General features: G+C 44.6%; 1 protein-coding gene across 1 annotated transcript; it reads right to left on the bottom strand.

The window, feature by feature from the left end:
• Window positions 1-16,920: 16,920 nt before the first annotated feature.
• armc7 (armadillo repeat containing 7) lies at window positions 16,921-19,351 on the bottom strand. The gene is made up of 3 exons (XM_084323631.1): window positions 19,123-19,351; window positions 18,698-18,841; window positions 16,921-18,606 (listed from the first exon to the last, which is right to left on the bottom strand). Exons 1-3 carry the CDS (start codon window positions 19,208-19,210, stop codon window positions 18,260-18,262), a joined length of 579 nt encoding a protein of 192 aa, XP_084179757.1. The 5' UTR covers window positions 19,211-19,351; the 3' UTR covers window positions 16,921-18,259.
• Window positions 19,352-25,251: the final 5,900 nt, after the last annotated feature.

The raw sequence follows: 25,251 nt of genomic DNA, 5'->3' as shown, positions 1-25,251 counted from the left end.
CTGGTCTAGGTATAACTGGTGAATATACTGTACCTGGTCTAGGTATAACTGGTGAATATACTGTGCCTGGTCTATGTATAACTGGTGAGGATTATACTGCACCTGGTCTATGTATAACTGGTGAATATACTGTACCTGGTCTAGGTATAACTGGTGAGTATACTGTACCTGGTCTAGGTATAACAGGTGAATATACTGTGCCTGGTCTATGTATAACTGGTGAGGAGTATACTGTACCTGGTCTATGTATAACTGGTGAATATACTGTACCGGGTCTAGGTATAACTGGTGAGTATACTGTACCTGGTCTAGGTATAACTGGTGAGGAGTATACTGTACCTGGTCTAGGTATAACTGGTGAGTATACTGTACCTGGTCTAGGTATAACTGGTGAATATACTGTACCTGGTCTATGTATAACTGGTGAGTATACTGTACCTGGTTTATGTATAACTGGTGAGGAGTATACTGTACCTGGTCTAGGTATAACTGGTGAATATACTGCACCTGGTCTAGGTATAACTGGTGAATATACTGTACCTGGTCTAGGTATAACTGGTGAGTATACTGTACCTGGTCTATGTATAACTGGTGAGGAGTATACTGTACCTGGTCTAGGTATAACTGGTGAATATACTGCACCTGGTCTATGTATAACTGGTGAATATACTGTACCTGGTCTAGGTATAACTGGTGAGTATACTGTACCAGGTCTAGGTATAACTGGCGAGGAGTATACTGTACCTGGTCTATGTATAACTGGTGAATATACTGTACCTGGTCTATGTATAACTGGTGAATATACTGTACCTGGTCTAGGTATAACTGGTGGGTATACTGTACCTGGTCTATGTATAACTGGCGAGGAGTATCCTGCACCTGGTCTATGTATAACTGGTGAATATACTGTACCTGGTCTATGTATAACTGGTGAGGAGTATACTGTACCTGGTCTAGGTATAACTGGTGAATATACTGCACCTGGTCTATGTATAACTGGTGAATATACTGTACCTGGTCTAGGTATAACTGGTGAGTATACTGTACCTGGTCTATGTATAACTGGCGAGGAGTATACTGTACCTGGTCTAGGTATAACTGGTGAATATACTGCACCTGGTCTATGTATAACTGGTGAATATACTGTACCTGGTCTAGGTATAACTGGTGAGTATACTGTACCTGGTCTAGGTATAACTGGTGAATATACTGTACCTGGTCTAGGTATAACTGGTGAGTATACTGTACCTGGTCTATGTATAACTGGTGAGTATACTGTACCTGGTCTATGTATAACTGGCGAGGAGTATACTGCACCTGGTCTATGTATAACTGGTGAATATACTGTACCTGGTCCAGGTATAACTGGTGAGTATACTGTACCTGGTCTAGTTATAACTGGTGAGTATACTGTACCTGGTCTAGGTATAACTGGTGAGTATACTGTACCTGGTCTATGTATAACTGGTGAGTATACTGTACCTGGTCTATGTATAACTGGCGAGGAGTATACTGTACCTGGTCTAGGTATAACTGGTGAGTATACTGTACCTGGTCTATGTATAACTGGTGAGGAGTATACTGTACCTGGTCTAGGTATAACTGGTGAGGAGTATACTGTACCTGGTCTATGTATAACTGGTGAGTATACTGTACCTGGTCTATGTATAACTGGTGAGGAGTATACTGTACCTGGTCTAAGTATAACTGGTGAGGAGTATACTGTACCTGGTCTATGTATAACTGGTGAGGATTATACTGCACCTGGTCTATGTATAACTGGTGAATATACTGTACCTGGTCTATGTATAACTGGCGAGGAGTATACTGTACCTGGTCTAGGTATAACTGGTGAATATACTGTACCTGGTCTAGGTATAACTGGTGAGTATACTGTACCTGGTCTATGTATAACTGGCGAGGAGTATACTGTACCTGGTCTAGGTATAATTGGTGAGTATACTGCACCTGGTCTAGGTATAACTGGCGAGGAGTATACTGCACCTGGTCTAGGTATAACTGGCGAGGAGTATACTTCACCTGGTCTATGTATAACTGGTGAGGATTATACTGCACCTGGTCTACAGTATGTATAACTGTGGACCAGACGTGGCTGCTTCAGTTACAGAACTATCTGTAATAGTTCTGACCATATTAATTAGGGTTATATTCCCACACATTCTGAAAGAGATTTGTATTATGGAATATATGACAGTTCTTACCTCATCATAAATCGAATTAAATCCTATGTTTATGTAGACACCTGAATATGTCTAACAATAATTCAATGTGTCTAACTTTAATTCCTTGCATTCTACTGTGTTCACGATGACGTTGTGTAACTTGCTGACCCCTCTTGATCCTCCATATCCTAACATTGACACTTAATAGTGGGACATGATACAGGTACCGCCAGGGGGAGCTGGTGGCGACGTTGGGCAGGGGAGACACAGGTGAAGAAGGATGGGCTCAGAGCGCGGCGCCTGCGGCGGAACTTCCTCTTCATTGTTTTCCTGAGAAGCAAGAGGTCGCTTGGAGCTGGAGCTCCAGACATTAAGCATGCAGAATATAAACCCAGTCACAAGGCGGGTTAGTAATGGAATATGCGATAGCTTAGCTTCCAGTTAGTGCTAAAGAGACATTGTGAACAAAGAAGCAGACGTGCTACTGCCGAAGAGTGTTGTAGATATTGCACACGTTGCGTTTTAGTTAAAGTATAAGCGACAGGACAGGGGGTCGTCCCGATCCACAGCTTAGCTTCAGTTAGGCCTAGCACCACAGTTTAGCCCGTGTGTCGCTCCACCTCTCCAGCCCAGCAGCGGACCCCTCAACGGACGTCGCCGCACTGCACGCACCTCCAGCCCCTCCGAGCCGTTGACCTCCAGCAGTCACCTGCCTAACGTCAACCCAGCCCCTGCTATCACGGGACTTCTCGACGGCCATCTCACCACACGGACGTTCGGTGGTGAGAGCAGGCCAGCCCTTGGTTAAGTACACCCAAGCCAGTTACAGTGAGCGCTCCGAGTGCTGGAACTTTATCGGTAGACATTTTCTTTGTACGGAGCGTGCCCTTTAAGGGCGAAGAGAATCAGTACTTTGAACCGACACTGGTAGCAGTGATTAGGGGCGCCCCGACATTTGTTATTTTGGGGGATGCCGGCTATAGATAGGACTTTTGTTTTCAACGTGGGCCCACTGTCTTTTGGTTAAATGTGGTGTGATAACGTGTGTTCCTTTATAAAATCCCATTGAGTAGCTCTAGTACCCCTCTCCCTCTTCCTCCCCTCTCTCCCCACCTACGGGGGAATGAACAGGTATTTAAACCCTTAAAGGGACGGGTTCCATTACTGTGTATTGACCAGTGTGGGAAGAACTTTATTCATTGCCGTAGAGTGAGAGCACTAAGTGCCCAGTGTTTCAACCCTTAATGGGACGGGTTCCATTACTGTATGGTGACCAGTGTGGAAAGAGCTTTGTTCCTTGTGCCTTGTGTTAATGACAGGATAAACCTTTCAGTAAAGAGAGCTAAATGGGAGCACTGTGTGCGTGTCTGTTAATGTGCATTCTGTTTAACCCCTTCCTTTCCGGGTAATGCTCATTATTGTTTAACCCCTTCTTACCCACGGCCTATACATCATTGGGACAGGTCTCTGCTCATCAGCAAGGAAAGGTACTGCTTTGGGGAGAAAGTATATCATCGATCACTACTGCCACTGGGTGTGGGAGGGTGCGGGAAGTATTAGGGGAAGTGTGGGTGTGTGGGGAATTACTGCAAGTCGCCCTGGAGGGCAAGAAGGACCAGCGCTCCACCCCTAGGTTAGTAAATCCTAGGCCCCATCCACTCCCTCTGCTAAATCTCCATTCTAATACTCCTGCACTACAGTCGGGGACTCAGCCGGACCCAGATCTGCTGCGTTCCCACTACCTGGTGACAGTGTACATCTACTCTCATAAAGTAGGGATAATCCACCCTTCTACATTTACAAACATTATCAATGTAAATGAACCTATTACAGCCCCCAAAATGCACTAAATAAATGTACTTCTTGTTTACGGTTAGTAAATGGTAAATGGCTGCATTTATATAGCGCTTTTATCCAAAGTGCTTTACAATTTGTTCCTCACATTTGACCCATTCACTCACACTGTGACGTACGTAGGGTTGGTCATTATCATTATTATTGTATTTGTAACACCATGTAAACATCAGGTTAGTATAGGTAATGTTTGTTATTTGTATTTGATGTGTTACTTTTGTATTGATCCCTTTTTGTCTCTCCTCTAGAGAGTGCTGATTGCCTGATGAGTGGCAGCTGTCGGCAGTCAGCCTCAAGGGACGGGTGGATAAAGCCTGGCATGTGACACACATCTGGCGCCTCATTGTTTCAGTGCCACTGACCAGAGTGGAGTAAGGTTGCCTATTTGCCACTATTGTGTGGATGCGATAGTGTTTGCTTTATGCCATTTACCACTTTGTGTGGACAGGTATATATTGTGTTGGCCTACTTGCCACTGTGACACTGAAATGAAAAAATATTTCATCAACTAAGATATTTAGTCAACAAAAGGCTTACCTGTATGCCTGATATGTGGTGCGAAATTTGCGAACAACGAAAAATGTACTTTTTATTTTATAGACTTTCCACAAATAAGGGAAGGACTCTAATAGAGCTGCATAGTTCAGGGTTTTATTTCAAAGTAGGTTTACAGATGCAAGTGTTTTTTCTCCTTTTCTGTGTTTTATTTCAAAGTAGGTCTACAGTACACATGGTAGTCTTTTTTCAAAGTGGACTACTTTTATTTTATAAATGTTCCACAAATAAGGGAAGGACTCAAATATACCTGAATAGTTCAGGGTTTTATTTCAAAGTCGGTCTACAGACACCAGTGTTGTCTCCTCTTCTGTTTTTTATTAAAAAAATAGGTCTACACAGCCAGTATTCTTTCTCCACTTCATAAGAGTTTGAGGTTTTCCTTTGTTATAACAGGTAAAAACAGCAATTAAAAAGTCAACATTTTTCTTTTTGTTGCTTTATAATCCCATTAATGCAACAAACTGTGTGCTATAAGTATAAAGTATAATAAATCGCAAATTACTTTGGGTATGCAATTGTCAGGCGTTTTATGCTAAATGTGGGGTATGCTTGGGGATATATGTGCAGCGGTGGCCTAATGGTTAGAGAAGCGGGTTTGTGACCGGAAGGTCGCCGGTTCGATCCCCGGGACCGGCAGGAAAAATCTGCCGCTGAAGTGCCCTTGAGCAAGGCACTTAACCCCCAACTGCTCCAGTGGAGTTGCTCAGTGGCCAATGGTGTCAGACTGTGGTTGTACTGGGCAGCTCCCAGGTATGAATGGAACTGTGTGAATGTGAAGCAGGGCGTAGCTGAAAAAGAGCATCTGTGCTCAGCGAACCTACCCTGGGTAAATAAAGGTTAAACAAAATACCAGTGACACCTCATGTTCATCATCAGATAACAGTGCTTGAACAGATACATGCATTTTCTCAAATGCATTAATGTCAACGGCTCATTCAATTTCTCAAATCCATCAAACAGCGCATCTCATCAGACATTTTAATCTCAGTTACAATATCACAATAACGTGTGAGTGACAGTGATACAATTCAACAATCCACAGATTCAGATTCCTCGTAATTCATAATCCACAGTCCACGCATAGACACTTCAATTTATGCTTGAATGAAACACAATCCGGGCGCTCCGTTAAGCAAATACATCCACACAGCAGAGAATATGAAACTAATCAGAGCCAAACGCCAGATTAATTTAATTCATAAAAAATATCCCTGCGGGATTCACATTTGCAATGCGCCGTTATTAAAATAACCACATGCAGTGTATCGCGACTCCGAGCACCGTATCCGTATAAATATGACCTGCATTATTTAGGACAAAGTAAATCTATAGGCTGAATATGATTTATTATCAGCATTTTAGGTCTATTATTTTACATTTCAAAAGCCCCCTCTAGGAAAACGAAGCACAAAAACATAATTCAGAATGGTATAATGCAGATCTACACTGTGATCATTATTTCAGGAAGCGAGCTGGCATTTCTTTGCGAGGGTGTGGCCATGGTTCATCCAGCGAACTGAACGAAACCCTGCTCCGGAGCAGGTTCAAACTTTTCCATCTGTCAGGGAAGCCAGGTACAGGGAATAGGGCCCTGGTCTGCATCCTCTTAACAATTATGTGTATTGAGCTGTACTGTACCCATTCTGCAATCTGTCAATACAAATTTTCAATCAATCAATCAATAGGGATTCAATGTTTTGAACTCCTGGGCCCAGGCCATCAGGATGCTCAATGACAATAACACTATATAACAAACCATCAAATACACTCAAGTTTCAAGTTTCTTTAATAGTTGTCATACAGAAGTACAGAATACTTTCATACAAAATGCTTCTTACTGTTACGCTCCAGAGACTGTGCTAGACAAGATAGTATCAAATAACATAGTATAGCATGTAATTTAGAAGAAGAAAATGAGGTCACAGTGTTCGGTATAGACATATGTACAATGTTCTGAGTTACCATATAATATACAATACTGTGATGTGAATGGGCCGAAGTGATGACGTCACGAGCAGGGACTCAAGTGGCTCATTATTGAACGCAGGTGTTTTTTGATTGTGTGCTGGATGAGACGCTGAGACTGTTTGATAAGCCAGTGGGTCTCAGAGATCGAGGTTGGAGCACGCACGCAGTAACCAGACTCTGTTAGGGCCCGGGGGGTGGGGTCGATCGTGGAGAGTTATCCGCCGGCGATGAAGACAAGCTAGATAGCCGTCCATAGTTCCCGGTAGCAAGAGGAGGGGAGGCTTAACCTCCTGGAGATAGTTAGGGACGGGACATAGAGGGTCTGAGTTACATCGCTCCCAAAAGACTTTATACTCGGCTCGTCCTCGCGGACACCGAGTACGTTACCAGGTTACCAATCCAACTGTATCCTGGAGGACCACCGTGTGCCGGAACATTCGTCCGGAGAGTGGACGGGGTCCAACGCTTCGACCCTCGGGGGGGGTCGCGCCGTGCGGCGAGTTAAGTCCACTGTTACCCACACTTGCACTTAATATAGGATTTTGTATTACAGTCTATTTTTATAACCGTGTAGGCCTACTGTATATATATATATTGTATATGGGATATTGTGTAATTTCTATTTACCTTATCTGTATGATATCGTGCCCTTAATTAACCTGCATATTCGACTAGTCCTTTTATATGCCCTATTTATTATATAGCCCAGGCTGGTATATATTGTATAGATATTGTGTGACCCATTGAAGGGGAACAGGGGAACCAGGAGGGAGGGGTAATTCGGACCTGGGGAAGTCTGCTATAATTAGTGTGTTCAATTGATCCATTTTCTACCGGTGCCTATTTGGGAGTGTGATTAGCGGGCCGTGTGTGTGAGTAGGCATCCCCTTTGTATAAACGTGCCGTGCCTCTTAAAGAGGGTGTTTTGACGTGGGTTACTGTAATAGGATGTATCTATGCATGTTCATAATTGCGTGCCTCATATCAGAGGGTGACTGAGTTACGGTTGCAGACGACCTTTACGTGGTCCGATTAGTCCCCCCAATTAGAGACCCCTAGTACCTGTATGAATTAGGTGTTGTAATAAAGTGTCTTATTAGACGTGAGGCCGTACCAAGTGAGAGAGGTGGCGGAGGGTACAGCGAGAGGGTGGGCTGATAGCGGTAGGCGTGCCCTAGATATTCACATGGACCAGAGCTGGTCGGATAAAGTGTGTGTGACTATTATTGTACAGTGTGCATGTACTGTACCTCGTTCAAACTAAGGGTTGTTGCCCATATATAAAGTGTGCTGTGAGATGTGCTCCACCTAGAGGTGAAGGGTTTACCTATAGATGTGATAGTGCTGTAATGTATAGAGTGATTAACTTAGAGGTGATATAAATTTACCTAGGGGACGTCTGTCTATACCTGCTGCATTCTCTGGTCCTGTTAAACCCTGCATGTCACAGAAGGGAAAGATGTATTGGCTTCGTGGCTCATAGGTTTTAATTAATAGCTCAGATCATTGTTTAGCATAGGACTTAAATAAATAAAGTTGGTATTCCTTGTAAACCCGGTTGTGATGTTGGTTATTTCAGGCATCTGGATAAATAGCAGTTTCCCTGCTAAGTAGCAGTTTCTCCTGCTACTGGTATAACTCACGTATTTATTACATTGGTGACAGCGGTGGGATATAGAAAAAATATGCCTGGAGATAACCAACCGCCGGCTGAGGCCGGCTCAAGTCGATCAGACGCGTCTCCTTCCCCTAGTAGTAATCTGGCTATGTCCCGACCCATTTTTATGCCTGAGACTTTCACTGGTGCCGGCCGGGAATGGTCTGATTGGGCTGAACAGTTTGAAATGGCCGCGGGGGTTAATAATTGGAGCGAAACATTGAGACTAAAATTTATGAGTCTTCTCTTGTCAGGTCGAGCCCGAGAGGTATATGGTGGGTTATCGGCCGCCGCTAAAGCTAATTATGCCTTACTCAAAGAAGCCATGGGTAGATGCTTAGAACCATGTGATAGTGATGATTGGAGCAGGGCCACCTTCTCTTCTCGTAAAAGGTTACATAAGGAGAATATCCGAGAATTTGGTATTGCGCTTCGGAGGCTGGTTGTTAAAGCGTACCCCTCAGCGGACGCCCACACCCAAGATTTATTGGCTAAGGATCATTTTATTTCTAATGTTGGGAATGGGGAATTGCGAGTTAGCCTTCGCAGTGCCAAACCTACAACCTTAGAGGATGCCATTAATCTTGCTGCAGAATTGGAGCTGATTAGGGAGTTGGAGGGCAGTAAATTGGCCTCTGATGCACAGGTGCGTGGAGTCACTGAGCAATCTGGGCGTGACAAACAAATGGATACGCTGCTGGGGGTCGTAGAGGGCCTGCGGCAGGAAGTTAAGTCTCTGAAAACCACTGTACAGACTATAGCCAATTCAAGCCAATCTGTTCCTAAACCTACACCTCCCGTGTCTGCTCCCCTTCCATACTCTGTTAGTGCCCCCACTCCCCAGACTAGATGTGAGGGAGAAAGAGAGAGGGGTTGCTGGGAATGTGGGTGTAATCGTCACTTCAGACGCGACTGTCCTTATTTAAAGGGAAACTAGAGGGGGTGTGCACAGAGGGTCCAATGCCCGCCCCCATTTCTGAGTCTACTGTGGCCCCTGACAGCTTGAAGGGTGGTTCGGGATATCTCCAAGCTAAGATAGGTGGGTTAGACTGTCATGTACTTGTAGATACTGGAGCTTCTAGCTCTGTCATTCCTAAACAACTGTGGCTCTCTGCTACAAAAGGGGGATGTGATCTGTTAGATTATGTTGGCCAGGCTACAGCAGCTAATGGGGGGGGGATGAGCATTCTGGGATGCTGGCAGACGGTATGTCAACTGGAGTCACTCGCGCTGGTAGCAACATTTTTGGTTGCTGATATTCCCTCTGATGAGATTTTGCTTGGATTTGATTTTCTTTCAACATATGGTGCGGTGGTTGATTTGGGAAAGAAACAATGTCAGATAATGGGCAGGAAATTTCCCCTGGTTGACCCTAACCCCTCATTAGAGCCTCAGGCTGTGACAGTGTTGTCTGACACCCTGGTGCCCCCACGCAGTGAAATAATTATTTTGGGTCAAGTCCAGAGCAGATGGGGAGATTATGCAGCAGCAATGCTGGAACCCTCCACTTCCATTTCCAAACAGTGTGATGTTTTGGTAGCTCGGGTGGTATGCAGAGTCCAGCAGGGCACATTACCAGTGAGGGTTATTAATGTCACTAATGAGGAGATTATGCTAAAACGTGGCATGAAAATAGGCACCCTATTCACTGATATTGAAATAGAGGAAGGGGGGGCGGAGCTGCATGACGAGAGGGAGGGGGAAAAAACCTTGCAGCCTTGGACAGTTGATACACTCATGCGTCAGTTTGGCGTGGAGGAGAGGGGTCTTGCCTCTGACGAGTTAAAGGCAGTCAGGGAGATACTGCACAAGAACCTCACTGTGTTTAGTCAGGGGGAGACTGACTTAGGCAGGACTCCTCTGACCCCGCATGAGATTGATACAGGGGATGCAAAGCCAATAAAAATGCACCCCAGAAGGGTTCCCCTCCATTTACAGCAAGAGGTGACGAGCCACTTGAAGCAAATGCTAGATAGTGGGATAGTTCGGCCATCTTGTAGCCCCTGGGCGTCTCCCATTGTACTGGTAAAAAAGAAAGGGGGTGGGCTCCGGTTCTGTGTTGATTATAGGAAACTCAATGAGGTTACTAGAAAGGACGCATACCCCCTCCCTAGGATTGATGATGCCCTGGACAGCCTTTGTCATGCTTGTTGGTTTTCCACCCTGGATTTAGCGAGCGGCTATTGGCAGGTGGAAGTAGACCCGAAAGACCGCCATAAAACTGCATTCACCACCCGTCAGGGGCTATTTGAGTTCAATGTGATGAGTTTTGGCCTTTGCAATGCACCCAGCACTTTTCAGAGGTTGATGGACCTAATTCTGGCTGATCTGCAGTGGACTACCTGCTTAGTGTATTTGGATGATATAATTGTGTTTGGGCGCACTTTCCATGAACATCTAACACGTCTGAGTGGTGTGCTGGAAAAACTTCAGCAGGCCAACCTTAAGGTTAAACCATCCAAGTGTGACTTGTTTTCAACGAGAGTCCAGTACCTCGGACATGTAATCTCTAGTGAGGGGGTGGAGCCAGATGCTGCTAAAGTGGAGGCAGTCAGAGAGTGGCCTGTTCCTACCAGCCAGACTGAGGTTAAGAGTTTTTTGGGATTAGCCTCCTATTATAGGCGCTTTGTGAAAGGGTTTGCTGACATTGCCCGGCCTCTGCACCAGTTGACAGAAAAGGGGAGGCACTTTCGCTGGAGTGAGGACTGTCAGGGAGCCTTTGAGCAGCTCAAGTGTAGTTTGATTACCACCCCTGTGTTGGCTTATCCCGACCCCAGTAAACCATTTATCCTGGATACGGATGCAAGTGACGTGGGGATTGGGGCAGTATTGTCGCAAGAGGAGGGAGGACTCGAGAGAGTAATAGCATATGCTAGCAGGGCTCTTACAAAACAGGAACGTAAATATGCCACCACTAAGAAAGAACTTCTGAGTATGGTAGCGTTTACCAAATACTTCAAGCACTATTTGTTGGGTAGGGAATTTGTGTTGCGAACTGACCACAATTCTCTCCGTTGGCTTCATAACTTTCAGGACTTGGAGGGGCAGTTGGCTCGTTGGCTTGAACAATTGGCCAATTTCCAGTATAAAATTGTGCATCGTCCAGGCAAGCTACACAGCAATGCTGATGCCCTTTCTAGGCTGCCGGCTTTTTTGGAAAAAGAAAAATCTGACCAGAAGGCCTCTCAGGCAATAACAGACAGGGCTGCTGTAAGGATGTGCGCAGTACAGGAAGCTCTGCCTTCTGTAGTGTCCAGTGGGGAAAAAGAGACTGATGAGTTAACCGATGCACAGATGGCCGATAGTGAGTTAAGACAAATAATTCATTTTAAAAATCAGGTTGGTTCTGGTGCAATACCGGTAGACGCTGGCCTGCAGAATTATGCTACTGTGTGGAGTCAGCTCCAGGTGCAGGGGGATAGGCTGGTGCGGATTCCTCCTGCAAATTCCGATGCAGCCTCTCGGGTACAGGTGGTGCTCCCGCAGTCAATGGTGCCTGGGGTTTTAGAGCAGCTGCACAATGTCTCCACCGGGGGCCACTTGGGGGTGCAGAAGCTGCAGGGGAAAGTTAAAGACCGGTTCTATTGGCCAGGCTGGTTTGGCGATGTCAAGAGATGGGTTAGAGAATGTGTCGATTGTGGTTCAAGGAAGAGTCAGGGGAAGCGGCCATGTGCACCCTTACAGACCTCCAGGGTATCTAGGCCTTTTGAACGGGTGGCACTCGACATTCTTGGCCCCCTCCCCGAGACCCCTGGGAAAAATAAGTATATTTTGGTTGTGGGGGACTATTTTTCCAAATGGACAGAGTCTTTTCCATTGCCTAATCAGGAAGCACGGACAATTGCCAAAGTCTTGACCGAGGAGTGGGTGTGTCGTTTTGGGGCGCCAAGGAGTATCCACTCCGACCAAGGTCGTAACTTCGAGTCAAACCTATTCAGGGAGTTATGTAGGCTTCTGCACATGCAGAAAACAAGGACATCCCCCTACCACCCCCAGTCAGATGGCCTGGTGGAGCGCTTTAATCGAACCCTTTTGTCCATGTTGGCTCTCTTTGTGGAGGCCAATCAGTTAAACTGGGACACACTGTTGCCTTATGTTATGTTGGCCTATCGTAGTAGTGTGCATGCTAGCACCTCCTTCACCCCATATAAAGTACTGTTTGGACAGGAAATTGTTCTGCCAGTAGATATTATGCTGAAGGTGGGCAATCAGGAGTCCTGTGACTCGGTGGACAATTATGTGTCTAGGTTGCGGGATACATTGTCCACGGTGGTGGAAGCAGTTAAAAGGCACCAGGCCAGGGCCTCGGAACAGCAGAAAAAGTCCTATGACTTTAGGGCCAATTTTCAATATTATTCCGAGGGGGAATTGGTTTGGGTTCAGAATAAGGCCAGGAAGCGTGGGGTGTGTCCCAAGCTCCAGAGGCGGTACAAAGGTCCCTTTAGAGTGGTGGAGAGGGTGACCGATGTGCTTTATAGGCTAGTGCTAGTGGAGGGAGGGCCAGAGAGTGTGGTTCACTTCAACCGACTCAAACCTTTCACCTCTTCTTTGACAGCCCCGTTAAATCCAGTACCAGCATCCAGGAGATCTAATCCGAGGAGTGGGCCAAACCTGGCCAGCCGGCGTCAGTCCTCGGGGTTTCCGGTTGGTGCCAGTTGGGTCGGCCATCGATCGTCCAGCCGGGATGGCTCTGTGGGGGGGAGGCCACCACCGGAGGACCAGACAGGCGTTGATCGGGGGCCGGAGGACGCAGACGGAGCACAGGAGGAGCCAGTGGACCGGATCGGCGGCGAGGGTGGACCGGAGGACGCAGAAGGGGCACAGGAGGCCCCAGGAAACCAGACCGCCAGTGATCGGGGGCCGGAGGAAGCAGAGGGGACACAGGGGGCTCCTGCGGCGACTGAAGCTGCGCCCCAGTCGGAGGTGGTGGTGGCCAGTCCGGGGCTGCAGGAAGGTTGGCCTGCAGGGTCTGTCGAGGAGGGACGTCCAGTACGCCAGCGGAGGGTACCCCGTTGGTCTTTAGACTACGACATGTCGGCATAGGACTCGAGGACGAGTCCTTTCTTTAAGGGGGGGGGAAGTGTGATGTGAATGGGCCGAAGTGATGACGTCACGAGCAGGGACTCAAGTGGCTCATTATTGAACGCAGGTGTTTTTTGATTGTGTGCTGGATGAGACGCTGAGACTGTTTGATAAGCCAGTGGGTCTCAGAGATCGAGGTTGGAGCACGCACGCAGTAACCAGACTCTGTTAGGGCCCGGGGGGTGGGGTCGATCGTGGAGAGTTATCCGCCGGCGATGAAGACAAGCTAGATAGCCGTCCATAGTTCCCGGTAGCAAGAGGAGGGGAGGCTTAACCTCCTGGAGATAGTTAGGGACGGGACATAGAGGGTCTGAGTTACATCGCTCCCAAAAGACTTTATACTCGGCTCGTCCTCGCGGACACCGAGTACGTTACCAGGTTACCAATCCAACTGTATCCTGGAGGACCACCGTGTGCCGGAACATTCGTCCGGAGAGTGGACGGGGTCCAACGCTTCGACCCTCGGGGGGGGTCGCGCCGTGCGGCGAGTTAAGTCCACTGTTACCCACACTTGCACTTAATATAGGATTTTGTATTACAGTCTATTTTTATAACCGTGTAGGCCTACTGTATATATATATATTGTATATGGGATATTGTGTAATTTCTATTTACCTTATCTGTATGATATCGTGCCCTTAATTAACCTGCATATTCGACTAGTCCTTTTATATGCCCTATTTATTATATAGCCCAGGCTGGTATATATTGTATAGATATTGTGTGACCCATTGAAGGGGAACAGGGGAACCAGGAGGGAGGGGTAATTCGGACCTGGGGAAGTCTGCTATAATTAGTGTGTTCAATTGATCCATTTTCTACCGGTGCCTATTTGGGAGTGTGATTAGCGGGCCGTGTGTGTGAGTAGGCATCCCCTTTGTATAAACGTGCCGTGCCTCTTAAAGAGGGTGTTTTGACGTGGGTTACTGTAATAGGATGTATCTATGCATGTTCATAATTGCGTGCCTCATATCAGAGGGTGACTGAGTTACGGTTGCAGACGACCTTTACGTGGTCCGATTAGTCCCCCCAATTAGAGACCCCTAGTACCTGTATGAATTAGGTGTTGTAATAAAGTGTCTTATTAGACGTGAGGCCGTACCAAGTGAGAGAGGTGGCGGAGGGTACAGCGAGAGGGTGGGCTGATAGCGGTAGGCGTGCCCTAGATATTCACATGGACCAGAGCTGGTCGGATAAAGTGTGTGTGACTATTATTGTACAGTGTGCATGTACTGTACCTCGTTCAAACTAAGGGTTGTTGCCCATATATAAAGTGTGCTGTGAGATGTGCTCCACCTAGAGGTGAAGGGTTTACCTATAGATGTGATAGTGCTGTAATGTATAGAGTGATTAACTTAGAGGTGATATAAATTTACCTAGGGGACGTCTGTCTATACCTGCTGCATTCTCTGGTCCTGTTAAACCCTGCATGTCACAGAAGGGAAAGATGTATTGGCTTCGTGGCTCATAGGTTTTAATTAATAGCTCAGATCATTGTTTAGCATAGGACTTAAATAAATAAAGTTGGTATTCCTTGTAAACCCGGTTGTGATGTTGGTTATTTCAGGCATCTGGATAAATAGCAGTTTCCCTGCTAAGTAGCAGTTTCTCCTGCTACTGGTATAACTCACGTATTTATTACAATACTATGCAGTGTACTAATGTACAGTACTATATAGTGCAAAGCAGAAATGGGATGAGGTACAATTTAGGTACAATTTACAGTAAGGTGTACGAGTTGTAGTGCACACACATCCACTTTAAATAAACAACTCACTGTAGCACCCACTTTAGACACTTTATATTTATTGGTAAAGAGATTTGCACTACAACTCATACCTCATTGCACCTTACCCTAAGTTGTACCTCATCCCATTTCTGCATTATACTTTATATTGTATTGTAACTCAGTTACAAATTTGTTTCTACTGTATTGTATATATGTATATTGAACACTTTTGTTTACACTTGTTACGTACTTTTGACTTCTATTTTTTTTTTTTTTTTTTTTACTTATCTATATATTTCTTATCTAGCACTCTCAGGAGCAGAACAGGAAAAAGCATTTCATATAAAAGTATTCTGTATTTTTGTATGACAACTAATAAAGAAACTTGAACTTGATATAGAGAATGTCTTGGTGTTGTTGGTGAGGCTACCCATTTGTTTACATTTGGATCACAGATGGCTCACTGATGAAATTGCATTACAATATTCAATTTACAGGCCCAAAACCCCAACACGAACCCCTGTTGACTTCTCTGTATGAATAGGTGGCACTGGCATGAGAAGGAAAACATTTCACATTCCATAGCTTTTGGGCTTTTCAAGCAGCTGTTGTTACTACATACTGTATCCAGCAATAACATGTTCGTCCAGTAGTATGTACAGCATGGGTCCCAATGGAATGTTTAAAAGTCAGTTATTTGTACCTCCGGCTTGGTCAGACATCCCTACGAACACAATTGTCAGTGTTCACCGGTGGGAAATGAGTCCCGGTCGTTGCAATAGCAGCAGGGAGGGGATCTGGAGGAGATAGGACCGCTACTATTCCTAATTTATGCAAATTACATGTCATCAGCTTGTGACTGCAACTTGTTCCTGTTTGCGGACGACTCAGCCCTGCTGGTCTCTGACGAGAACAAGTTACAGGTTGAAAAAGCCCTCAGCTCGGAACTAGGCAAAATCTGCATATGGCTCGCCGACAACAAACTATCATTACACATGGGCAAAACAGTCCATTCTCTTCGGTTCAAATAACAAACTCAGCAAGACCGACGGCTACTCAGTTACAGTGGGTGACAATATTGTCACAAGGAAAGATGAAATTACCTACCTGGGTTCCATCCTAGAGGCTAATCTTTCCTGTGACAAAATGGCATCCAATGTAATAAAAAAAAGTCAACCAACGAACTCGATTCTCGTACCGGATCTCCTCTCTGGTAAACAAGAATACCCTGAAGACTCTGGCAGGAGCACTCATTCAAGGGTACTATGACTATGCTTGCACCTCATGGTACCAAAGCACCTCAAAGGCACTAAAAAACAAATGACAAACATCTCAAAACAAACTAGTCAGACTACTGCTTGACCTGACTCCTAGAACCCACCTCACCCCTGCCCACTTTGACAACCTAGGATGGCTTAGAGTAGACGACAGAGTACAGCAACTTGCAATGGGCCTGGTCTACAAGATACACTACACGACCAAGGTAGGTACCCATGTACATGTCAAAATACTTCCCAAAGGTCAGTGAATACCACGATCACAACACCAGAGGGAGCTCCACAAATCATGTTAAACCCAGATTCGGCTCAAACAAGGGACTAAACACGTTTCGCAATTATGCCACATCAATGTGGAACGCCCTACCCAAAGCTGTAAAGGAATGTGAATCACTACCCACTTTCAAAAACACTCTAAAAAAACACCTACGGGAGACTGCAATTCGAAACTGGCCCCTACAAATGTCCTAACCCAGTTGTACAGTAAATTACCAAGTATGGCTTTGTCAGTATTCCAATGTACAGTGTACAGTGTCCCCCCCCACCTCCAATGTACAGCCCCCCACCCACCCACCCAACCCCACCTACCCAACCTTCTCCAATGTACAGTTTCTACGTCAAATGTATATACACTCTTTTTCTGGACACTTTTTGTATCACAAACAGTACTGTATTTGCAAATCTGGTATGTCATAAATGTATAGATGTAGCAGTACTGTCTATCTGTATGTCATATATGTTATGATGAATTGAAAATGGGGGACCCTGATGTAAACAAGACGAAAGTCTTTCTCTGGTCTGCATCCCCTTAACAATTGGATGTATTGAGCTGTACTGTACTGTACCCATTCTGCAATCTGTTAATAAACTTTTCAATCAATCAATCAATCAATCAATAGCATGAACCTCTGTGCATGTATCAGAGGAGGCAGGTGGTAGTCTAAAAACCCTCCCCAGACCGACAATAGGGCAGCACAACAACAGGAAGGGAATTGGCATAACGACGAAATTGGGGAGATGGGAGAAAAAAGGTCTGTTCTCCTTTAAAGTATCAGACAGCAGACTAATTGACCCATCTCAAACTACCCCCTCTTTTCTTGATCCTCCAATCACAACTAAACTGTTGCACATTGTCCGAGGGAAGCAACCATTATGATCGTAGGATCAAGAAAAGAGGGCAGAGTTTGAGGTCAATTGTCCAATGTGAATCAATCGACCACAGGTACTGTATATTCCAGAGCAAGGTATGAAATCAACCAGCCACAGTGCCAAGTGGATCCAGAACTTCACCAATCAAATTAGTTTCATAGCTGAGAAAAACCTGGTTGTAGATTACGACTGCCTGTAGTGACACTTACATTATACTAAAACAAACACCATGCATCATTTGTGCATGGAAGTTTGCTTGATTACTTAATACTTAGTACTTGAGGTTGATTTGACCTCCTGTTGCATCTTGTGAGAAGTGCAGATGGGTTCTCAAGAGCCCACCCTTCCAAAAGAAGTATTGTGGTATTTCCATAGTTTTTATATCACTACAGTGCTGGTAGTGACCAAAATATTATGGTATGATGGTTTAAATTGGATTATATCGTGCTAATATTTAAGCACAAAAGTGGTACCAATGGCGATACATAACCTTTACAGTGGCAAATTATTTATACAACTACCATGATATTTTTTCATAAAGGCATGAACCAAGATGTGCCAGCATTTGGCTGGTGTGTGGTGTTACCTTCAAGCTCTATTCCACAGTCTAATCAGGTGTGTGTGTGTGTGTGTGTGTGTGTGTGTGTGTGTGTGTGTGTGTGTGTGTGTGTGTGTGTGTGTGTGTGTGTGTGTGTGTGTGTGTGTGTGTGTGTGTGTGTGTGTGTGTGTGTGTGTGTGTGTGTGTGTGTGTGTGCTGTCGACAAGGACACAATTTCCCCTCTGGGACTATAACAGTCTTCTCTTAGTCCTTGGGCAGAGGGATCCCCAGTGCTGACTGGTGCTGCCCTTGCATCTGCTGCTCTGCCCTGGCCACCTGCCTTTCAGAGCAGCAGTCCTGGAGGAACACAGTAGCCAGGTTGTGCAGGCGAGGGCTCTCGGAGAGGGAGAACCGCAGCATGCACTGTAGCACGGCCGGGTGAGTAGTCTCCGAGCGAGAGGAGGCCGTGGTGAGGTTCATGAGGGTAGTGATGGCCGACAGGACAGTCTCCTCTCTCCGGCTTGACAGGCAGCCCGTCACCAGGGGTATTCCACCACTCTGTAGGATCAGGTCCCGACACTCACAGTCCATGCTGAGGTTACACAGACCCCCTGGAGGCAAAACACAAGCAAGTGACTCTAGAGAAGTTGTTTTTGAGTTTTGTGTTATGATGAGAATACTGTGCGTGTGTGTCATACTCACCCATCCCAAACTCCACGAAGTTCTCATTCTCCTCAGTGAGCATGTCCAAAAAGAGATCAGATACCTGCAGCTGCCTCAGATTCTCCATGTTCTTGGGGTCGTATGCAAAATTGGCCAGGTTGGCCAAAACCTGCTCCTTTGCCTCTGGTGACATATTGAATTAGGGTACATTTACATTAGAAGCCATGTTAGAAATGGACGACCCATATAAATAATACAAATAAAAGAAAAAATACAAACGCCGTTATTTGAACCTTAGCATTCTAATTGAAGCCTACATTATAATTTAGGCTACACAATGTCAGCGAGCACATGTTGTGAGGATGGAGAAAGGCTGTCTTTTTTTAGCTAGCAAGCTTTAAGCTTTACCCTGAAGTTTAATCGCATGTTAAACATTATATATTACATTGTGTTACAATACACACCATCACTGTCAGTGTCTTGGAACTCAGTAACCAGTGTTTGCAGATATTCAAATCGGTCAGAATCCTCAGATAAGCGTTTCCTCGACATATTTAGCGTAAAGGTCCAGGCAATGGTCACTTTAATTATACATTAGTTTGATTATTTAATTAAACGAATTTAAAACGTATAACGTCACTGATAACAAGCACATAATCTTGTTTCGGTTTGTTTGGACAACTTGTCGCACTGGTCCATTCGATCCACTAGCAGCAGTAACAATAATAATTATTCCGGTCTGGGTTTTTCAAAATAAAAGAGCGGTACATAAGTCTAAAGCACATACACGTTATTGATTTCCACATAAAAACAACAAACATAATGTATGATAATCAATAGAGGCTTTGCACAGATTGTTTGTGTAGTTATCTTTCTTCCAGAATGGCTGCCTGTAACATTCACACACCGACGGCGGAGGCAACCGTGCAAAGTGCCAACCTGCTTTATGCAAATGACATGTCGTCAGCTTGTGACTGCAACTTGTTCCTGTTTGCGGACGACTCAGCCCTGCTGGTCTCTGACAAGAACAAGTTACAGGTTGAAAAAACCCTCAGCTCGGAACTAGGCAGAATCTGCATATGGCTCGCTGATAACAAACTATCATTACACATGGGCAAAACAGAGTCCATTCTCTTCGGTTCAAATAACAAACTCAGCAAGACCGACGGCTTCTCAGTTACAGTGGGTGACAATATTGTCACAAGGAAAGATGAAATTACCTACCTGGGGTCCATCCTAGAGGCTAATCTCTCCTGTGACAAAATGGCATCCAATGTAATAAAAAAAGTCAACCAACGAACTCGATTCTTGTACCGGATCTCCTCTCTGGTAAACAAGAACACCCTGAAGACTCTGGCAGGAGCACTCATTCAGGGGTACTACGACTATGCTTGCACCTCATGGTACCAAAGCACCTCAAAGGCGCTAAAAACAAAATTACAAACATCTCAAAACAAACTGGTCAGACTACTGCTTGACCTTACTCCTAGAACCCACCTCACCCCTGCCCACTTCGACAACCTAGGATGGCTTAGAGTAGACGACAGAGTACAACAACTTGCAATGGGCCTGGTCTACAAGATACACTACACGACCAAGGTACCCATGTACATGTCAAAATACTTCCCAAAGGTCAGTGAATACCACGATCACAACACCAGAGGGAGCTCCACAAATCATGTCAAACCCAGATTCGGCTCAAATAAGGGACTAAACACGTTTCGCAATTATGCCACATCAATGTGGAACGCCCTACCCAAAGCTGTAAAGGAATGTGGATCACTACCCACTTTCAAAACCTCTCTCAAGGGACACCTACGGGAGACTGCAATTCAACACTGGCCCCTGTAAATATCCTAACCCAATCATTCCAACCCCCTCCAATGTACAGTCATTTACCTAGTATGGTTTTGTCAATAGTTCAATGTACAATTGTGTTTGTTTGTACAGTGTCTCCTCCCCCCCCCCCCTCAATGTACAGTGTTACTTGTTTATACAGTGTGCCCCCCCCCCCCCCCCCCCCCCAACCACCTCCAATGTAAATTACCCAGTATGGTTGTCAATATCCCAATGTACCCAACCCCCCCCACCCAACCTCCAATGTACAGTTTCTACGTCAAATGTATATACTCCCTTTTCTTGACTCCTTCTGTATCACAAACAGTACTGTATTTGCAAATCTGGTATGTCATAAATGTATAGATGTAGCAGTACTGTATCTGTATGTCATGTATGTCATATATGTCTATATGAATTGAAAATGGGGGACCCTGATGGAAACAAGACAAACGTCTTTCTCAGGTCTGCATCCCCTTAACAATTGTATGTATTGAGCCGTACTGTATTGTACCCATTCTGCAATCTGTTAAATAAAGTTTTCATTCATTCATTCAATCATTGGTAACCACCTCCAAAAGAAAACGTCAAATGTCTGTGCAGTGGTAGAGTAGGCAAAACACTGGAAAAGCATGATAGCTATTTTACTGTGAATTATTTACTAGACCCAGTAATAATTAATGTATATATGTAGATCTCATGCTGACATGGCGCAATTTATTCTCAAAATGCCAGTACAGTGTAATTTATACAGCCTATGCAGTGAAAAATAATGTTTGACATATATAAATGGTATTTGTTGACTTTGATTGTTAAATAAAACGAAATAATTAGAAATGTATGTTTAAAAAAATATTTTCACGCATTTATCTTGAAGGCTAAACCGTCCACACGGGAAGTAGATGATCAGCAGTTGCTAACGGAACGGAGGAGCTCTGTGTCCCAAATAGTTCCGGTGCAATAATAATTAACTATTGTTACTACTACTTTTATTGTATCATAGTGACCCAATGCACAATTTAAGAACTAAATTAAGCACAATTAAAAACCGTGAACAAATAATATTTTCACAACATAAACGCCTTGATCCAATAAACTCAAAGGAACTGTGATGTGAATCATGTTTCATAAGGAAGGGGGCGGAAGTCGTGGTACTTGAGTTATTATTGCATGGAGGTCATTGTATACATTTGAGATGTGTGTACTACAAATAGACACATTTTAAGAGAACAGCTCAAAGGCTCTTTTTGTGTATGTTTGAGCTTGCATGCTGTCGTATTTTTCTATCATGAAGCAACCCAAAATATCCACAGGAAAGCGTCTTACGAAACCATTTTTGTTTGGAACATTACTCCTGGGACTAGCCACTGCTTTCTACAACAGGTATGATCTGTCACATAGTGTTTATGTGTGCATTTACACCTGGAAATGTGGAATTCCAAGAGATTACAGTCAAACTACTTTGTTCAATCTGTGAACTTTAAATGTGTTGTTGTACATGGATTGTGGAATTGGGCAGTACGATGTAGATATAATTGTACAACATAAGAGTTTATTTCCTGTTATTTCCTATAATTATATAGTTTCCTTGTTGCAATGTTTGCTAATACAGTTAATGTTAGCTGACAGGAAATATACTTGGACCAAAACTGTTCCCCTAGCAAGTAACAGAATTCCTCTGAAAAGGTCTATATGAAATCTCTGGCTATGTAAGTCATTCATCTATCCATCTGTCACCCCACTCTCTCCTCCAGGCACATGTTCTTTCAGGACATAGTAGAGCTGCGTGCCCAGGAGCGTGCCCGCAATGATGCCAAGTTGCTGGAGGTTCTAGAGAGGAGACAGAGGCAGATGGAGGAGGTGGCTGAGAAGAAGGGAGGAGGTGTCATATGAACCTTGACCCCCTTGGTAGGGTACTATGAACACTGGACTTTGCCACATGCTGCCATGCTTTGCTGAGGGTTTGACCCACAGAACTCACTTGAAAAAAAAACATTTCTGGTACTAAGGTCACACAACATAGACCATAATGTGACTTTTTGTGTTGTTTCTTGGACAAATTGAGTGCTGGAGAATTATGTTCTAAACCATGGCACCTGTACTCTACCCTTAATAGTTTGATTTACCACTGATAAGGAGATATTCACCAGGCGAGTGGGTCATTCGCCGATAACCGGGTTCATTCACTTCGCAGACAGACGAACACTGTGAGCCTAGTGTCCAAAAAGAAAACTGAAACTAAGCTCGTCATTGTACACTAGCTTTCAATAAAACAAGGATTACTGAGCACTAAGATGATTTTGAAAAGTTTATTGGTTTGCTAATGGAGATTGCAATCAAATACATTTGCTGTGACAAACTGATTAGACTCAGAATGATGTAGCATCAACAGATTATATAAACATTTCAGAATTCCATAAAAAATCTATCTCATATTGCTCCCCCAAGGAAAATCTTACCCATTTGTCAGTTATTTTGGGGTTATGGAACACAGGATTATGCATGATTATCTCTTGCAATAGAGGTAAAAATGTGTACTTGTAGTGTTCAGGAAATTGCAACATTATTTTGTGAGTTATCTTTGGATCATTCAGTTCATGGATAATGGGATTATCTCTTGTACTAATGCAGTAAAAAGATCTGGGGGCTCACCTGAATTATTTGCAGAATGTTTAGTGCTTGTACTTAGACCTTCCATCCACCAAGGGGCAGTGTTGGCCCATTGATCAAACTACCAGACGGAAGGGATACCATGACAGTTTGAATTCTTTCTTTGTCATCTTCACCAGGCACTTTATGTTTGATAATTGAATACATTTAATATCAGAACTGTGAATGGAGGACATTTGACCAGAGTACCATTCTATCTGGGTATTTCTACTCTTGCATCTATAGACCGCCAGAACAGAGTGGCTTCTATGACACACTTGATGGGTGTTTAGCTGGGGTGGAGGGGGTAGAAAAAATTCTTATTGGGGACTGGAACACGGATATGCTGCGTAAAGCAGCACCCGTCTTCAAGGCCTTCAGTAGGTTTTGTGATCTGCACGGCCTCAGCCAGCTAATCACCCAACCCACAAGGGTATGTGATTCGACACAAACCACCATTGACCTCATTTTGACCTCTGACAAGTCCATGATCTCCAATAAAGGGGTGATAGCATGCGGGTTAAGTGATCATTATATGATTTTCTGTACCCGCAAAAAGCTAAAACAGAAGGCCGGCTGTCACAAAACAGTCACATCTAGAGACCTCAAAACCTACTCTAGAGAGGCCTTTAACCAAGAACTGGAGAGCATGGACTGGTCAGATTAACTCAGTGGTACACAGGTTGAAGAAACATGGCTTGGATTCAAAACCAAATTCACAACAATACTCAACAACATGGCACCCCTAAGAACCACCAGGGTTAAAAATCGCGCTGAGCCATGGATGCACACTGAAATACTGGCTGCTATGAAAACCAGAGACAAAAAATGCTTTGAACTTCATAAAAGTCAGACAAAGCTTTCCAAAAGCTCAAACGGTGAACTCCAAGCCCACGTGGTTGAACTAAAAATTCAAAGAAACAGACTAAGAAATGACGTAAACACCATGATCAAAACCACAAAAAAAAATTTCATCAATGACAAAACGGAGGAAAACAAAAACAAACCATGTGAACTTTGGAAATGACTCAATAATCAACTAGGCTGCAGTGAAAAACTTAAAACCAGATTCTCAAACATAAACATAAAGACGGGACAACACGCTCATCACAGACAAGCTGGATGTAGCCAATTACTTAAACATCTTCTTCACAAACATAGCCACAACACTGGTAAACAAACTACCCTCCCACTCAGGGCATTATGGGGTAGAACACATAGTAGCATACTACAAAAACCTAGGGGTCCGCAAAGACGACTTCAAACTAGAAATGGTAACAACCGATGAGGTACTCAAAAAATGTAGCGCCCTCCAACCTAACAAGGCCACTGGCCATGACAACATCCCCCCCAAATTCCTCAGAGACTCAGCAGCCGCCATCACCCCAGTCATCACACACATAATAAACCTCTCCATAAAACAGGGACACGTCCCCAAGGACTTCAAAATTGCAAGAGTGACCCCTCTGCACAAAAAGGGCAGCAAATTAGACCCAGGCAACTACCGCCCTGTTTCTATTCTTACCTCCATCTCGAAAGTCATGGAGAAAATAGTCTACGAACAGGTCGAAAAGTACCTGGCGGAAAAAAATCTAATCTACGAATTCCAATCTGGCTTCAGAACGTCCCACTCCACTGACACATGCCTTCTCTATTTGAACGACCACATCAAACAAGAGGTGGATGCGGGCAAATACTGCGGCATGGTCATGCTGGACCTACAAAAGGCCTTCGACACTGTCAATCACTCCATTCTGATTGACAAGCTAAAAGCAATTGGTTTTGATAGTTTATCAGTGAGCTGGATGCAATCCTACCTGGAGGGGAGAGAACAGATGGTGGAGGTAAACGGTACTCTATCCCCCCCCTCACAGTGAGCTGTGGTGTTCCACAAGGAAGCATACTAGGACCGCTACTGTTCCTAATTTATGCAAATGACATGTCGTCAGCCTGTGACTGCTACTTGTTCCTGTTTGCGGACGACTCAGCCCTGCTGGTCTCTGACAAGAACAAGTTGCAGGTTGAAAAAACCCTCAGCTCGGAACTAGGCAAAATCTGCATATGGCTCGCTGATAACAAACTATCATTACACATGGGCAAAACAGAGT

The sequence above is a fragment of the Notolepis coatsorum genome (assembly GCF_963971535.1).
Source record: "Notolepis coatsorum genome assembly, chromosome: 10".
Lineage (NCBI taxonomy): Eukaryota > Metazoa > Chordata > Actinopteri > Aulopiformes > Paralepididae > Notolepis > Notolepis coatsorum.
The sequence above is the reverse complement of the archived record's forward strand: the minus strand, read 5'-3'. Positions and strand labels throughout refer to the sequence as shown.

Excerpts from the sequence above, each read along its gene's own strand:
- armc7 (XM_084323631.1), bottom strand. The coding sequence starts at position 19,210 with ATGTCGAGGAAACGCTTATCTGAGGATTCTGACCGATTTGAATATCTG. Across the intron at positions 18,842-19,122 it reads CCAAGACACTGACAGTGATG|AGGCAAAGGAGCAGGTTTTG; the intron begins GTGTGTATTGTA and ends ATATGTCACCAG. Across the intron at positions 18,607-18,697 it reads CTTCGTGGAGTTTGGGATGG|GGGGTCTGTGTAACCTCAGC; the intron begins GTGAGTATGACA and ends TTTTGCCTCCAG.